This window comes from Homarus americanus, unplaced genomic scaffold (assembly GCF_018991925.1).
Source record: "Homarus americanus isolate GMGI-L3 unplaced genomic scaffold, GMGI_Hamer_2.0 scaffold25827, whole genome shotgun sequence".
Taxonomy (NCBI): Eukaryota; Metazoa; Arthropoda; class Malacostraca; order Decapoda; family Nephropidae; genus Homarus; species Homarus americanus.
Genome location: NW_024738300.1, coordinates 5,520,320 through 5,538,216, shown reverse-complemented (window position 1 = coordinate 5,538,216; position 17,897 = coordinate 5,520,320). Strand labels below are relative to the sequence as shown.

Here is a 17,897-nt window from a genome sequence, read left to right as displayed (position 1 = left end):
AGAAAGTAATGTTAGTTTCCAGTTTGGAAAAAAAAATCCTACAATAAAATTACAGTAGACTATAGGGAACTTAAACAAGTGGAAAATTTTGTGTATTTGGAAAGTAACGGTAGCTATGATGGTAGATGTATGGAAGAAATCAAAACCAGAGTAGGGCAAACAAAAACAGCATTTAATAATCTAAAATACCAACACGTAATGATAAGGAACATTAACTTCAATATGAGGAAAAGAAAGCCTGCTTAAAAGCTTTATTGTCTATGGCTAGGACCAATGTTTGGGTTAGATGCGTGGACACTTTTAGCAGACACCAAAGGCCTTTGGAATGTGGTGTTATCAGCACATGATAAGAATAAACTACACTGACAGGAAAACAAATGAAGAAGTACTAAAAGTTGCAAAAATTTCAAGAGGAATACTTGAAATGTACAGAAACGTATAATTAGAAATTTGGTAATATAATTAGGTATGAGGAGACAATAACAGAAATATTACTAAGCAAAGTTGATGGTAAGATGGCCAGAGGAAGGCATAGACTAGGATGGATGAGAGAAATAAAAAACTGGGTCCCCAGAGAGATACAAAATCTTAGAGGATTGGTAAAAACAGCTCGAGAGCGTTTAGAGTGGAGAACTGTGGTCGTCAATAATCATATATGTAGTCCAGTCAAATTAGGATTTTTGGTGGAAATATTGCATACATACTCATGAAGGCTATATAAATCAAGATCAAAAGACTTCCCCGCAGTCTGGGGGGAGCATCCCCCCTGTTGGCCCAAACGCCACCCCAAAAAGGGGGTTACGCTTACTTAATTATTTTTTCATTTTCGGCTAAATTATGCATCAGACGATAATATTTTATTGATATTAAGATACTGAAAATTAGATTTTAAATAAGATATTTTCTATTCATTTTTTCCATAGGTGTTACAGTTTTTGTGTAATCCATGTCTGAATTCGGGGGGGAACTTTTTGCGTGTAGTAAAAAAAATGATACTCGCACAAGGTTTTCGGCAAATAACTCAAAAACGCCTAGTTTTTATTACAAATGCATTTATTTGAAATTGTAGAGCGTAAAGTTCTCTATAGGCTCAGTGAAATATATTTCCTTAAAATAGTTATCAAAGCTTTTTCCGACTCATTCATTAAATCTGTAACATAAACTCATTTCCACACCACCTTTGAGGTAGAGTTTTGGCGCGTTTTTCATAGTGTTTCCCTATTAGGTCTAATCCAATTTTTCTAGTTTAAGATGATGCCGTTAAATACTTGAAACATCCTCTTCATTAGTCACACTAAGGTCATCAATGAGATCATCTGCACTTTCAAAATTCAGACAACTTTGGCCTTGACAATTACTGCACGTTATAGAACAGGGTAATCCAGATTTTACACAACCACACCACTTCCCGCACCCTATTTTGCAACTACATGAAATAAGTTTCAAAATATTTTCGTGGGCTGGTGCCTCAGTTGTGTAGACAGGTGACAGAGAATTGCATTTTTTTACAGCCCCAAGACTCAGGCTGAAGTGTTTCTCCTCGCCAAGTCTGAACTTGGTGAAAGACACGATAAGAAAGTTGTCTAGCTGCTGCAGAAGTGAGCCTGAGACTTGATAATAACACAGCATTATTTGAGTGGCTCAGAGATTTGTAAAAAAGGGTGAAATCTGTAATGATTGGGATTTGTTTCAGTTTGTGGGGCTTTGTACAGAGGGAGAATGAAATGCTCTCCAGCGGCTCCAGCGTCGATTGAGAATTGTGGAAAACTGAAGCCATTGAAAGTTTTCATTTTTCCAAACCCGTAAAATGAGGACGTTGTGTCGCAACCACTTAAAGCATGAGCCAACGAAACTGATTTTTTTGTAGTTCTGTAGAATATTTGAGCGTTTTAAATCTCGAGGACTATAAAACCTTGCCATAAGGTTTCTGTGAGCTTCTCTTAAATACATAATATACCTGTCTTCTGGAGTAAGAACAATAAGCAGAGCTAGAAGATCTACATCCTGTCCAACTACAACAATGGAGTTATGCTGATAAGATCCATTGATAGCACTTTGAACAATTAGTACATCAGCATCATCTGTGGCAATGTGTGTCTCAATACCTTCTTTCTCAAATCTTTGTTTCAATTGCATCATTAAACGCTCTTTATTTTTTAGATAACTCAAGATTTTTTCTTTACCCGTAGGTGTAGTTAGAGCCCACCCGGACACAGGTCACTCACTGACCCAAATTGGGGCCTGGGGGCGAAAATATAATAATAATAACAATAATGGTAATAATTGGTTCATCGTAAATAAGGTTTATAATAAAAAAAATATAATAATAATAATAATAATAATAATAATAATAATAATAATAATAATAGTAATAATAATAATAATAATAATAATAATAAAGAACCATACAAAATAAAATAAATAAATAAATAAATCAGTATTGAGTAACAATATATGTATGTTGTGTTGTCAGAGTAAGAAAAACAATTGAAACCCTGTAATTGTGTGTAAATGAGGCAGAAAGTCCGATCAGCAACCTGGGACTTGGTCACACTTTCGTGATGCCAGATGGCAGCAGTGTCTACCATTAGACAATTCATTATGCTTCCAATATCTTCCCAGGTGGTAGTGTAATGACCACGGTCGTACATGTCAATTAACGTAAAATCAGACAATTCATATTACGCTCAATAGCCCACAAGACATGTAGCTATGCTTTTTTATTGAGTCCCCCATCTAAGGAGTCAATTTCTCATCGGTTCAGGACGTCTGAGTCCTTCGTTTTCTCCCAATCTTAGAGTGCACCCGAGTCTCCATATTCCTTAGTATAACGACACAGAATTTGAAATTGTAACTGTAGTCGTACCTGTTACGGCAACTTAGATATATCTGATTACAGATGGAACATTAAAGACCCCTTGTGAGTGATGTTGAAAGCTACAACGGTCTTTATTGTTAGTAAAACTTGTCAAGTAAGTGAGTGTCGAGTCTGCCAGTACGAGTGGCATGTCCTTATATCGTCCTTGGGGATAGCTAGGAGTTTCTAAGTACTGCTGAAATTAGATTATTTTGATGCCTAAAAAATCAGAGAATCTGAAGTTTGTAGCATAGTTAGTGTCAGTTGCCTATTTAATAAAGTCATTAATCTTCTGAACAATTCTGTCAACCTGTATAATCTCCAAAATCTAACATATCCCCGTGAATAGTTCCTTGTTTGTAGTTTCACTGAGTTTGTGAAAATACTGTTGTTAGTGTGTGTATTTGATGTCCATTTCACTTTTTCCTGGCAAGCTCAATCTCTGATTAGATTATAAAAATAGACTAAGAAATTCACCTGACCCATGGCATTGATTTTCATAGTTAAATGTACAGCGACTGAGTTGAATGTAATTTCTGTCATTGCATGATTAGCCTTTCTGGCCAGTGTAGCGCCTGAGTTGCCAGTTAGCCGTATATAAACTCGTGTATAAGAAGCAGCGTCACATCTCTGTTGCTGTCCCATCATATCTCAGGTATGTGTATGTTCTCAAGCCCGCCAAATTAAGTCAGTTTAACTCAGTGAATTTTTTGAATATCAGTGTTCATGTTGTAACCGTGAAATTATCATTTACCCAGTAAAGAATTAATGTAACGTAAATATCCTCTGTCGTTGCCAGACAAAAGATTGTTTGTGATTGAGTTCTTTTTGACATCTCTGACGCTGTTCCATCATATCACAGTGTGTGTGTTAGCTGAATACCCAACAGTCACCCGGGGACCGGTAGTTGCAAACCAGCTGGTTGTCTTGCAGAATGTCGTTAATTCGGCACAATTAAATTGTGAGCATCCGCACCCTGGGAACTAAGCATGAACTCCCTCGCATGGTGTCAGACTGCAACCTACCCTAACAGCGCTCTTTGTTTGTTGTGGTGACACCAGTGTGACACCCTGGGGCACTCCTTACAGTTATATATATATGATTGGGGATAATTGGCAGAACTATAGTTATCCCATGTTGAGTAGTGAACCCATAAAAATTTATAGTACCAGTAATAACGTGTTGTGAGTACATTATTCATATGTACTACCAACTGAAGGAAAAGTGCCATGTTGATCATTCCGAATTAACATGATGTGATAAATAATATGTTAATTTGGGATATTGTCAAGTGTGTCATATGACCATCTGTATTGACAATGAAGTTATATAATTATTGTTTAACGTTGTAACCAAGAATTGAAGATCTATTTTGCTACTTGTCAAAGAAAGAATATAACAGTTGTTTAATGATGTAATAAGTAATTGAAGATCTATTTTATGAATTGTAAAATAAGACCTAAGGGGTCCAGTCTTGTCTGAGTGTACTTATTTAACGTCTCATTCACTCCTTATGTTAATAAATATTGAATTAGTAAACTACGAGTATCACCGCTCTATTCCTTCTACCCTTTGGTTCTCTGAAAATAACTATTTTAACTCACGTGCCTAGAAGCTCGCAAGCACGCTACCTAACAGTTCAAGGAGATATGGTATATTCTAATAAAAGTCTGGGTGACGGCAGGCTACCGTTGTAAGTATAATAAGTGTTATAGCAAGAATGACATGGTTTTCCCAGACGAATCCATGGTAAAGAATAAAACTAAAGCATGATAATAAATTGAGAGAAAGAAAATATATAAAATCTAGAAAATACTATAATATATATGAAAGAAATAAAGTATATAAAAGAATATTGACTTAGAAAATATAAACAAAGAAATATAAGGTATATATTTATAGAGAGAAAGGTTTAGAAATTAAATTATTAATACATACACACAAAAATATTTACAGAAAATATAGATATGAAGCCAGTATAAAAGTAACATAATAATAAAGAGAATAAAATATGAAGTAGAAAAAAAGTCCCCTTACAGTAGTACCTCCCTGTTTGATAGCTGCCTACTACCTACAACCTGAAGTTCATTTCAAAAGTCTTTTTTGACTCTCGATGCTCTTTTTACTATTTCATTTGTTGAATAACCATCAAATATTACAGTTACATATTCACCATGATGTTTTCTAATGAAGTGGACATAAGCAGTATGAACGTCCACAACTGTGACTTGCTTTGGCCAAACTACACAGTGGATTAAATTGCCTCCATCAATGATATATTTGCATACTAATAATTCAACTACTCGTTCTTCTACAGTGTTGAAAATGTCATACAAAGACGATTTCTTTGTCATTTTCATCAAACCTGTTACGTCAAATATGGAGAGCGGGAATGATTCCAACTCATTTATGAAACAATTCTCCAAATCTTGCTGAAGTTTTACAATGCATATTATTCTCTGAAATAATTGAGTGGTGTCAACCTCTATGATGTTATCAGCGATGCTGACACTTGTATTCGTGTAAGAACTTGGCTTCTGACCTCCCTAGAGGAAAGGTCACAGCGGCTTAGCTCCCGGGGATAAATTGTCAGTAATGGCTAGTGCTACTTGTGAACAGGGCTGTGCCCTTCTGAGGGCCGAGTTAGAGAGGGCCAAGGAAGATATCTTGAAATTAAAGGAAGAGCTAGCGAGGATGAAGGAAGAAACTAGGCAAGGAAAGCCGGTGATTGAGGAAAACTCAGGCGAATGGAAGGTTGTGAGAAGAGTGACAACTAAACTGGTGGTGAAAAAACACACCAAGGATACGACAACAACGACAACAACAGCTAAGTGTACCAACTCTTTCAGTCCCTTGATGGATTAATTGGACGTTAGTCTAGTCAGGGACAGGGCTGACAAGGAAAGTAAGAAAATCTTGATTGTTGGCGACTCCCAGGTACGGTACATGGAAAGAGCTTTTTATGGCAAAGATAAAAATAGGATGAGGGTGTGTTTGTCAGGAGCTGGGGTGGGGGATATAGTTGACAGGATGGACAATATCTTGTCTGGTAATGGGAACAAACCCATTATCTGCCTCAGTGCAGGAGGCAATGATATTGGCTGGTGTAGGAGTGAGGAGCTTCTTGATAAGTTCAAGACAACTATAGAACGTGTTAGGTCTAAGGGAGGGATCCCTATCATATGTGGTGTCCTGCCTGGAAGGAGAGTTGGCAACAAATGGTTGTCAAGGGCAGTTTGTGTCAACGGCCGTCTTGACAGATATTGCAAGTCAATATCAGTCCCATTCATTGACAACTGGGACAACTTCTACGGCAGAAGGACCTTTAAGCTAGGGATGGGGTGCATCTGTCTAGGGATGGAGTGGCAACCCTGGCTGGGTCTTTCGAGAGGGCAGTTCAAAAGATGTCAAAGTCTTTAAACTGCTAGGGGATCATATGAACACGGGGGTGGAGGAGACTGTAGTGGGAGCGGGTAAACAAAGTGAAAGGTTACAGGGAAATAGTGCTAGGAATTATGACAAAACTAAATTAGGCAGGGAGTTAAAACCTAAACGCGACAAAGAGAGGACTCAGAACACGACTAACTTAAATGTCTACTACGCAAACAGTAGAAGTATGAGAAACAAAAATGATGATATTAGGGCCTTGTTATGTACCGAAAAAACCGATATAATAACATTCACCGAAACATGGATAAACTTAGACTCACGTGAGTTACCTGTTGAATACCAAATTGCAGGTTACAAATTATTCCATACCGATAGGCAGATTAAGAAAGGAGGCGGAGTAGCAATCTATGTCAGGGATAATCTGACGTGTGAAATAAATAAGGATATCAAAACTGAGCGGAATACAGAAACAATATGGATGGAATTAATCGATGGTAGGGAAAATTAATCACAGGAGTAATAAATAGGCCTCCTAATCTTGATAGAGTTAATGAGCGACTTATCTGGGACGAAAAGCGCAGGGCTTCCATACATAGCAAAGTCTGTATAGTAGGCGAATTTAACTTTAGCCAAATAGATTGGACTGACCTTAAGGGTAACTCAGAATCAGAGGATTTTCTTGAAACGATCCAGGACTGTTTCCTAAGTCAACATATAACCGAACCAACTAGGGGTAATAATATGCTCGATTTAGTTCTGTCAAACAGAGAAAACCTCATTAGTAATGTCGAGGTAGGGAACGAACTTGTAAACAGGTATCACAAAGAAATTAGATTTCAGTTAGAATTTCAGGACAGCCGTAAGGATATTTCCTCTAAAGTCCCAGATTTCAGAAGGGCAAACTGTACTAGTTTGAAGAGGCAGTTGAGAGAGGGGGTATCTCGCTTGGGGGTGAACTACAGGACCTCACATAAGGTGACCTCACTCAATGTACCCACAGAGGGCGACCTCACCCTACTCGGAGACCTGACGAGATCTGAGGTTGCCGAGTTCCACGACAATTTAAATAATGAGTTACTTAATGCACAAAGGCAGAACATACCATACAAAAAAACTCAGATCAAACAACAATGACCCTCAATGGATAAATAATTATTTAAAGAACATTATTGGACAAAGAATGGCTATAGGTAGGAGAATAAAAAGTGGTGGAGTTTACCTCCGAGATTACTATAAGGTATTGGCAGGTAGGGTTAAGACCAAGATAAGAAAAACCAAAAGAAATAATGAGCTGAAGATGGCAAGGGAGGCAAAGTCAAACTCCAAGGGATTCTATCAAATGTATCAAGCTACAACACGAGAAAAAATTGGACCAATACAGTCAGATACCGGCGAGCTAACTAATAACGACGGAGAAATGAACAATAATCTGAATAAATATTTTTTAACAGTTTTCACCACCGAAAATTTAAACATGATACCCGAAGCTCCGACTCTATACAGAGATAGCAAAGAAAATTATATTAAGCGAGATAGTAGTGACTAGTAACGATGTTAGTAAGCAAATAGACAAACTAAAGCCTAATAAGTCACCAAGTCCCGATGAGATATTTGCCAGAGTATTAAAGGAATGTAAGGAAGAGCTTAGTATGCCCTTAACAAAGTTGTTTAACGTGTCCTTAAAAGCAAGTGTAGAACCAGAATCCTGGAGAATAGCGAATGTAATACCGATTTTCAAGAAGGAAGATAGCTCACTATCCTCTAACTACCGTCCAATCAGTCTAACAATAATTGTAGGCAAATTACTGGAAGCAATCATTTCAAACTTTATTCGAAAACATGGCTTCACAAGAGGGCGTTCATGTCTAACTAATCTATTAACATTCTTTTCATCAGTTTTCGAATCAGTGGACGAGGGGCACAATTATGATGTGGTATATCTCGACTTTAGCAAAGCCTTCGACAGAGTACCCCACGAAAGACTAATAAGAAAAGTGGAGGCTCATGGCATTAAAGGTGATATTCTAAAATGGATTAGGGTGTGGTTACAGGACAGAAGACAGCGAGTGAGCATTAACGGCACTAAATCCCAGTGGAGCAACATCACTAGTGGAGTTTTGCAAGGCTCAGTACCTGGACCATTATTATTTATTGTACACATAAACGACATAGATATCGGCATAGACAGCAACATAAGTAAATTTGCTGATGACACTAAAATAGGACGTGTAAATCAATCTGACGAGGACTCCGCAAAACTACAGGAAGATCTAAAAAAAAATTTCGAATGGTCTGAAAAATGGCAAATGAAATTCAATGTGGACAAATGTAAAGTACTCAGTATAGGAGATGTAAACAGGGAAACCAGATACCAGATGAACAACGATGTTATTGAGAAATCCGACTGCGAGAGAGACTTAGGAGTAATGATAAGTAGGAATCTTAAGCCAAGCAAACAATATGTATTTGCTCGAAACAAAGCTAATAAAGTACTTGAGTTCATACAAAGGAGTGTTACTTACAAGACTAGCGAGGTCATCTTAAAACTATATCTTGCGCTTGTGAGACCTCACTTGGATTAAGCACTTCAATTCTGGTCACCGCATTACAGAATGGATATAGAATCCTTGGAAAGAATTCAGAGGAGAATGAAAAAACTAATCCATGGAATTAGGAACCTTGAGTACAGAGACAGGTTAAAGCATCTTAATTTGCACTCCCTTGAGAGACGTAGAGTGAGGGGCGACATGATCGAGGTGTATAAATGGAAGTCAGGACTGAACAAAGGGGACATTACAAAGGTACTCAAACTATCCAACCAGGAGCGAACACCTAACAATGGTTTTAAATTAGATAAATTTAGATTTAGGCGCGAAATAGGTAAACATTGGTTTGGAAATAGAGTAGTGGATGACTGGAACAGGTTACCAAATATCATCATTAACTCGAATATTCTGGATAGCTTCAAGCATAGGTTGGATGGATATATGAGCAATAAGGGTTGGGTGTAAATGGGACTGCCCAGTATGGGCCGATAGGCCCGCTGCAGTTTCCCCCATTCTTGTGTTCTTATGTTCTTATCTCCAAAAGTGTCTTTGCCTTTAATGGCTTCATCCATCAATTTATTGCCAACATCTAGAGCTTTGTAGCAGTTTATGTTTTCAGTTTCAACCAGACTACTGGACAACGAAACGAGGTCTTCTGTGAGGATGAATGGGGAATGTTGCTGAAGCCATACAACAAACTTCTGAAGAGCCTCTTCGTCCTTCTCAATCCTCGAGTCTCTCAATTCGATATGCTGAAAACTACTGCTATTTTGGATCCCACAAAACTCTTCCACATTCTCGCATACGTGGTGAGCTACTGGTAAACCAAAGATCCATTGATTCAGAACACTCTCTGTGAATCCTCTTCCGTGAGTGATGCCTCCAATACTCTTCATATTTTCATTAAAGTCTGCTCGATAGTCATATCAGACCATACACCACTCCAGTACTTGTCTGAACGTCGAATTGTAAAGTAACTCTCTGATGTGAATTCATGAAACTCCTCGACTGTCATCTTGAGATGAAGAGAATCCAAATCTTGGATGTAGAGCTGGCAGGAATTGGCATGAAGAAAATGTCCACGTGCATGAAAAATAGGAAGCATAGCTCTAATGCAATCTAAATGAAGCTTCCAGTTTCCCATGCCCTCTGCCTGGATGAAATGCAAAGCAACAGTCACATGATCAAAATGTTGTAGCCATAATTGTGCTGTCTTCCTTTTTGCTTCACTGATGTTGTGTGATTTACTAGATGCATATGAAGCTCTTTAAGTAAATCATCGATTTCTACTGAGTCAAGTGTTGGGGGCAGTTCTTTAAAATTAGTGAGAATTTGTTGTGCATGTTGTTTGCCAGTGTTTTTTACAATGACTTCTGGGAACATGATCTTGGCCAAAGAGCAGTAAGTTAATAAATGTGCTCGAATGGCTCGTGCATAGGTGTGGCCAGAAAAGATGTGAGGTACAGATGAAGAAGGAAATATTGTAGACCATAGTCCCGAAATTCCGCTGTCTCCCATAATGTAGCCAATTGCCCTAAGATATGACATTAAGAGATGGAATCCCCCCAATCTCACAACAATATCTGAAAGTTCACCTTCATGATTTTCATTTCCTGAAGACATTATATCCTTAGCCCTCATGTACTGTATAGTGGTTAATCGAATGTCACAAAACATGTTTTTTTTTTAGATTTCTTTATTTCTTTAGCTGAAAATTTCAGTTCAGTTAGTATTGTGTTGTACTCTGCTGGAGGTAGATTAACAAAAGGTAATGCAAGAACCTTTGACTTTTCTTATGGCAGCGTACCCATCATGGCCCCCATAAAACCTTGTCATGATGGAAAGGAGTGTGTCTGCAAAGATTCTCCGTACATCCAAAGAACATCCTGGGTCGAAGGCATTGTGACATTCTTACAAGCTTCATCATTTTACACCTTTTGCAGTTTCATTTCATTCAACCCAGCATATCGTTTTCCTCTAAAAAGTTTGTATTTCCATTTGTCCAATGCTTGCTAGCTCTTTTGAAGAAGGGATGGTTTGCAATTTGGTAATATCCTGACTAGTTACTTTCTCTGCTGGTGTTATGCATTTATTCCACCCATCGAGTGAAATGATCCTTTACCAGTTAGGGTTTTTAAATTGAAGTCTCCATTGTAAATACATATTGACAAAACCTTTTTTCCAAATCAGGTTTCCAAGATTTAACAACTGATGACTGGAACAATGCAACACATTATAATTTGAACAAAATCCCAAATTTAACACTGCATTGACAATGCTTTTAGAAGCTACTCCTTCCGAAATAGATACACCGAGAGACCAAGCAGTATGGAAGATAAAAATGAGTGCTGTCTTGCTGCAGTAATTAGAGAATGGGCAATTGCACTACACTGTTTTGCTACCTTTTCTTTTTCGCCTTTTCTGCTTTTCAGGATAACGGTGTCCAAAAGTGCATGTAATGTTTCTTCAACCACACCATGTGCTGCCACCTTCATAAAGTCTGTAATATCAGGGTAGTCCCTAGTGTTATAAGCAGTTGTCCTAATATCCTCGGACTATACAGTAGTTGCTGCAGCTTCGACGATTCGCGAGCGCTCATCATTCCCATTAGTTTTTATTTCACTGTACCATGAATTAATCAGTTTAAGACCAGAGCTATGGAAACAAGCAACTGGTGATATTCTATTTTTTGAAAACATGACACCATCACCGTAGTGATTGTTAATTTTGCTTTCAGCGTTTTCTCAGTCATCGTCGTGTCTTCTGGCTAATATTCATCGAATTTCTTCATCAAATCATACAAAGAAAACTGGTATTCGTCAGAGTCATCAATAAAGGCGAAGAGCTTTTCGTTAGCAGAAGTCATGTTATCATCTTGTGGGCGTCCTCTTTTTTGAGTTAATGGCGGGTTGCATGCAGATTTGGATAAGCTTATTCCGTGATAGCGGGCTTCTGCTACAAGACTAATCCCACTTTTTAATCGCCTCAACATCTTCTCATCCCATTCGTCGTTCCTTTGTTCAGCATTCTTCAATAGTCTATATTTCAGAGTCAAAGTTCGAACCTCGTTAATTACTTGGCGTTTCCATGCAGGCTTTTTTTCCGCAAGAATGTCACATTTTTCACCCAAAAAAAAAAATCCTTTGAAATAAAATTGTTCTTGTGATCGGAATATAGTACACTGATTCTGTTTACTAGATTCTGCTTTTTTTTTTAAATCCCTGGCAATGTTTTTTTTCTTTGATGTGCTCACGTCTGCACACCATGTGCATTTCAATGGTGTCCAATTTTATATATTTTTCCAAATGACCGTCTTTTCGGATTTGACTAATACGTCTTAAGTTCTTTATGCCGTCCTTTACAACCACTGTTTTTCCATCTGTTAAATTTTTACCACAGTAAAAACAATCACTTGCGGACGCCATACTGATTTAATGCAAGTAGTTTCACTCAGGTAACACAGCAGTTTTCTAAGTCATACCTAGAAAATAAAAATTTTGGAGTGATTGAGGAAAGGCCTCAAAATTTTTACACAAATTTTATTGTCACTTATTCGAATAGAGAATTTTCTGCTCTATAATTTAAGTTACACTACCTATATATGCGTTTGTAATGAAAAACTAAGCGTTTTTGAGTTATTTGCCGAAAACCTTGCGCGAATGTAATTTTTTCACTACACGCAAAAAGTTTCCCCCGAATTAAGACATGGATTACACAACAACTGTAACACCTATGGGGAAATGAATGGAAACAATCTTGTTTCAAATCATATTTCCAATGTTTTTTTTTATCCACATAAAATATTATCGTTTAATGCATAGTTTAGCCGGAAAATGCAAAATAGTAATCAGAATCCCCATTTTGGTCAGCGCTTGGAGCCAAAAGAAGGGGGAATTCTCCCACCGGACGGAGCGGAACTCTTTTGATCTTGATTTCTATAGCCTTCAGGAGTATGTATGCAAAATTTCATCTTAATATAAACTTTTTCCACCATTTGTCTATTTTCGAGCTAATTTTACAGGACTAATGAGGACGGTACTCTGATTGATTGATACTCCCTTCCCTGTTCACTATACTCACCAAGTCAGGCCAGGACCCATCGTTAGTTCTGGTGCTTCACTACACTTACCTCCCTCATCACCATGCCCACCATGCCATTCCAGGACCCATTGTCAAGCTTGACGCCCCACAACCTATCAGGAGGCCTCACATATCTATAACTGTAGCATAAAATGTAAGTTTGTGTTAATTAAAACTTCCGCCATATTTTGCATTATCAACAAGCAATGTTACACGGCACTATAACGCTCTTCGAAAAACAGTTATTGAACAAACTAAAGAAAAAATTATTTTAAATTTGTTTTACACTTTGTGAAGCTCCATATTAACTCAGCATGACATATGCCATGTTCATTGTATATCCACTCCCTGACGGCTCTATAACGGAGTTTAGAGTTACATGGAATCATTCACGGTCGGCTGTTTTGTATTAGAAGAGCTTCACTCACTTGCAAATATTTTTATATAAATATAGTTTATATGATATATAACTCTTAAAAATTCACATGAATTTAGGCTCATGCTTATATATTTGTATTTTTTTTTTAGACAATACATTGACTTCTATGAGAAAATGTGGTTCAAATACCGCCCGGTGAAAGTCGAGTTTCTCTTTATTTTGTAACTCAATGACTGAGGTCAGGAACTCTCATATGCTGTTATTGTGAAGATCATTAATGTTTCAAATGTCACGGCTTCGAGACATTAAAGTGAGAAGGCGGTCAAATGAAAAGCATGGAAACAAACTAAAAATAATGAAGAACAATATAAATTATCTTCTCTAACAATACAAGACTTTTTCTGGTGTTGGCTTACAAGAACTCTGTGTATAACAAAGATTTCTACAAAACTGCAAAAAAATATATATATTTCATTTAACCTCATTAAATAACGTTTTCACTTAAATACAATAAGAAAATTAGATTTCTGAGTTTTTATTACTATAATGGATATATTTTCAGACTGAAAGGCTTAGGACTTTACAGTACAAAGATAAACTTTAACAACAAAATCAAAGTTAGGGCGCAACTTTTAAATTTTTTAGCAACAGCGGCGCTACCTTCAGCAGTTAGCGGGCAGAGCGCTGTGTGTAAAGAGACTCTCTTTAAAAATTTTACCTGTGTTATCTTACATGTTTCCAGGAACATTGGTGAGTTTAAGGAAGAATTAACTTACGAGAAATTTAGGGCTTTGGCGAGGTAGTCAAGCAGATTTGGTATGGGACCTTTGAACTTGATCCTCGGTTCCCCGGTAGTTTCAAGATCTTCCTTTATGACCATCTTATTAAATGGGTTCCCCTCTGACGCTACTAGCAGAGTTGGCCTGTGAGGGAATCTACAAAAATAGATATATAATAAAATCCATTTAGTTGTACAGTGCAATTGGAGAACTGGTACTTTTGCTCCTGAGGAATTCATTACACTTTTTCAGTCTATTGTTACCCTTCTCACTCACGTCTATCTTTTTGGTAAGTCTCATTATCTACTGTTTCTCTAAACTGTATTTTTCTTATATCTTATTATCCCTTTTTATTTGCATTTTACCAAAACCCCTTGTTGTATCATTTGTCTCTCCTCTTATCCTTCTTTAAGACACCTTAAAGGGGGAAATGATATCTAGAGTGGTGCAAGAGGACAAAAATGGATAAACAGGTAAAAATATTTGCCGATTCTTACTCATATCCTCATTTTCATATCTAGTATATAAAGTGAATCCTAACTTCCACAATTTTCCAAAATAATCCATATCGGCTCAATATACTGTACAGTGTACATACTAAGTCTTCAGGTTCTTTTATGCACATATTATCACTTATGAAATGAGTCCCGTGGTCACGATTCACAATACTGTATTTCTTTGTCGATTATCTAGCCAGACACCTCTAAACCTCAGTACAATACCTCAGTACAATACCTATATAAGTGTTTTCGCCGCTGGCTTCAACTACAGTGCTGGCGTTGCCTTACCCGAACAAACATTCAATCTATCAGCCTGGGACCACACGCCCCCCCACTCGAGCTGCACAAACAAGATGCCCTGATTCTGATGAGTGTATGGTTTAAAGGGTGGCGTGGCCGCCTGGCCTCCATGAGGCAGATCGCCTTCTCAAGTGATGCTGTGAGGACCATGCAGCCACCAGCCCTCTGTGGTAAACACCGACTCCCAATCCTGGCCGAGTTTTGTGCTGGAACAATTTACACAGTACTATTGTCCCTTGGAACACCATACTGGTTCGCATTGACCCGCACTTGTAAGAACAGCCAAAGTGATGACATACCCCTCAGTACTGAAATTTTGTGGACTAATTACCACCACACCACAAAAACAAAAAACAAAAAAAAACCAAAACAAAAAAAAAAAAAAAACACAACAACTAATTATGTCCAACCTCAAGCTAGATCTGCTAGGCCTCACCATTTCCTCTAATATGCCATGGAAGCCACACATCCTCAACATTGCTAAAGTTGCCTCCCGAAAGCTGGGGCAGATGCCGTAGCTATTTCACTCCTGAGCAGTTGTTTCAAGTGTATAAGGGATTCATTCGTCTTAACTTGGAGTACTGCTCTCATATCTGGGGTGGCTCTTCTTCTGTCCAACTGTTAGATAGGGTGGAATCAAAGGCATTTCATCTTATTAACTCTCCTCCTTTAGCTGATAATCTTTCTTCCCTTTCTCTTCACCGCAATTTTGCTTCACTCTCTCTCCTTTACAGGTGCTTTAACGGGCAATGTTCGGTGGATATGGCATCCTGTGTACCGCTGGCGAGGCCGTGGGCTCGTAACACAAGTCTTGCCCGCGGTGCCCACTATTTCTCTGTGGATGTCGGTCACACTAGAATAACCCATTATATTACACCCTTCTTTCCTCACACAGCCAAACTGTGGAATGCTCTGCCTTCTTCTGTGTTTCCAAACTCATACACTCTGTCTCACTTCGAAAAGCTGGTTTTCCAGCATCTTCGTGGTGGAGATTAATATAACTTTCTTTTCTATTTTAATTTCTTTCTATTCTTATATTTTTCGCTCCCAGGCCCCGTTGTGGGTCGATGACCTGTGCCCGGGTGGTCACATAAAAAAAAAAATCAAATACTTTTATCAGCACTTAAGCTCTCAGTCAAGACACGCAACGCTTGGACTCAGACCCTCACTAGGCTATTACTAAAAAGCTGTTACTACTATCACACTCGCTACACCACGACTACAGCCAACACCCTTGCTGATCAGTGCAGACAGTACAGTATTCAAAAGCTGTGATCTACGTCAGGTCAGTAACTGTAAGGGCACTAAAGCGTTGTAGATCCCTGAAAATACTTGTACCGTGAAAGAGGTAGGCTGCAGAGACAAGATGTTACGTGCCTGTTATCGCCGCTGGCTTCAACTACAGTGCTGGCATTGCCTTACCCGAACAAACATTCAATCTATCAGCCTGCGACCACTTGAGCCGCCGCCCCACTCACGCGACCTGCACAAACAAGATGCCCTGATTCTGCTGAGAGTATGGTTTTAAAGGGTGGCGTGGCCGCCTGGCCTCCATGATGCAGATCGCCTTCTCAAGTGATGCTGTGAGGACCATGAAGCCACTGCTGTGAGGATCATGCAGCCACCAGCCCTCTGTAGTAAACACCGACTCCCAATCCTGGCCGAGTTTTGCGCTGGAACAGTTTACACAGTACTATTGTCCCTTGGAAAACCATACTGGTCCGCAGTGACCCGCACTTGTAAGTACAGCCAAAGTGATGACATGCCCCTCAGTACTGAAATATTGTGGACTAATTATGCCTACTCGTTTCTGCCTTATCTGGAGAAATAAGACAATGCGGATTGAAGTGTAACTAAGATTAATAGAGTTATGAACTTTGTATCATGTCACTATGCTTAATAATCAATTGTAATTTAAGATGAAATCGTCTGAGACTAACTAATTATGTATCAGATAGATCACCATGTAATACTAATGAACGCCTTGTTCTCTGCAGGTTTTGACCACATCAATAATTATTGAATGCGTCAAAAGACGGGTTTCAATCATTCCCTTCGACTTGCCCGTCACCTGAACGTCCTTAACTGAGGCGTTTACAGTGCCCTTGTTTAGACGTAATGTGCTATAATTATGTCGTGTTTCCATGACCTTTAAAAGTGAATGAAGTAAAACATAAAACACACAAACGTCAGATTTCAAAAGTATCATTACATAAAACGCCCACACTGAACTGATAATACAAACACAACAACACGGGAGCCAATAAAAACATACCGATCAGGTGTCAGCAGGCTGTCCCGTGTGTGTCACACATATCGTGACACACAGTTCCCCGTGTGTAAACTCAGGAAACGACAAAATAGTAAACAGAGAGAAGAAAGTTCAAAACAGAAAAAAACCATTCATAAAGACAGTCAGTAAAAAGACCAAGAATAGTAAGTCATAAGATCAGCAGTATTAAAGAAGGAATGGGGCAATGAGGACCAAAGACAACAAGAACGAAGCTTAGTGACCTGAGGCGGGACCTAAATAGCAGTAGGTCGAACGAGGGATTGATCTCCCTTCACCCATGCTTGTCATAGTATTTTACTCGACCAGTGTTGGTGGGTGACACACTAGGCCACTGTTGGCGTTAGTGGGTGACGATACTAAACCAATGTTGGTATTGGTGTAAGACGCCATCACAAGATTGTTATTTAATTTAGCTATTAGTGTTATTTAATTTTACTATTATACATAAGAATCAGACAATATTGAGATAGAATATTTGCATAACTAATAGTAGGTTCGATACTGTGTACGAGGTCTGCTGATGCCACGGATCACCCCCATCAGTTTCCCAGGCTCGCTAGAATTAATTCCATATGGATAGATCATGCGACATTGAGTCATGTGACGCCACCCTCGCCTCTATCACGCGGCCATGGCTGTGAGACGCCGCAGTACGACGTAGTTTCTCAGGCCCAATGCGACGCAGTTTCTCAGGCCCACTATAATAGACTCCAAATGTATCAATCACGAGGTTACGACCATAAGGCGTCACATGACTCAAATGCGTCTAAAGG

General features: G+C 38.6%; 1 protein-coding gene across 1 annotated transcript in view; it reads right to left on the bottom strand.

Moving 5' to 3' along the window:
- LOC121873803 (glutamate receptor ionotropic, kainate 1-like) overlaps positions 1-14,815 on the bottom strand; it is a 30,822-nt gene extending 16,007 nt beyond the window's left edge. The window contains exons 1-2 of the mRNA XM_042377507.1: positions 14,029-14,815; positions 12,923-13,013 (exon numbers count right to left, since the gene is read on the bottom strand). Of these exons, the coding sequence (XP_042233441.1) occupies positions 12,923-13,013; positions 14,029-14,270 (333 nt within the window). The 5' untranslated portion in view covers positions 14,271-14,815. The remainder of the gene's footprint in view (positions 1-12,922; positions 13,014-14,028) is intronic.
- Positions 14,816-17,897: the final 3,082 nt, after the last annotated feature.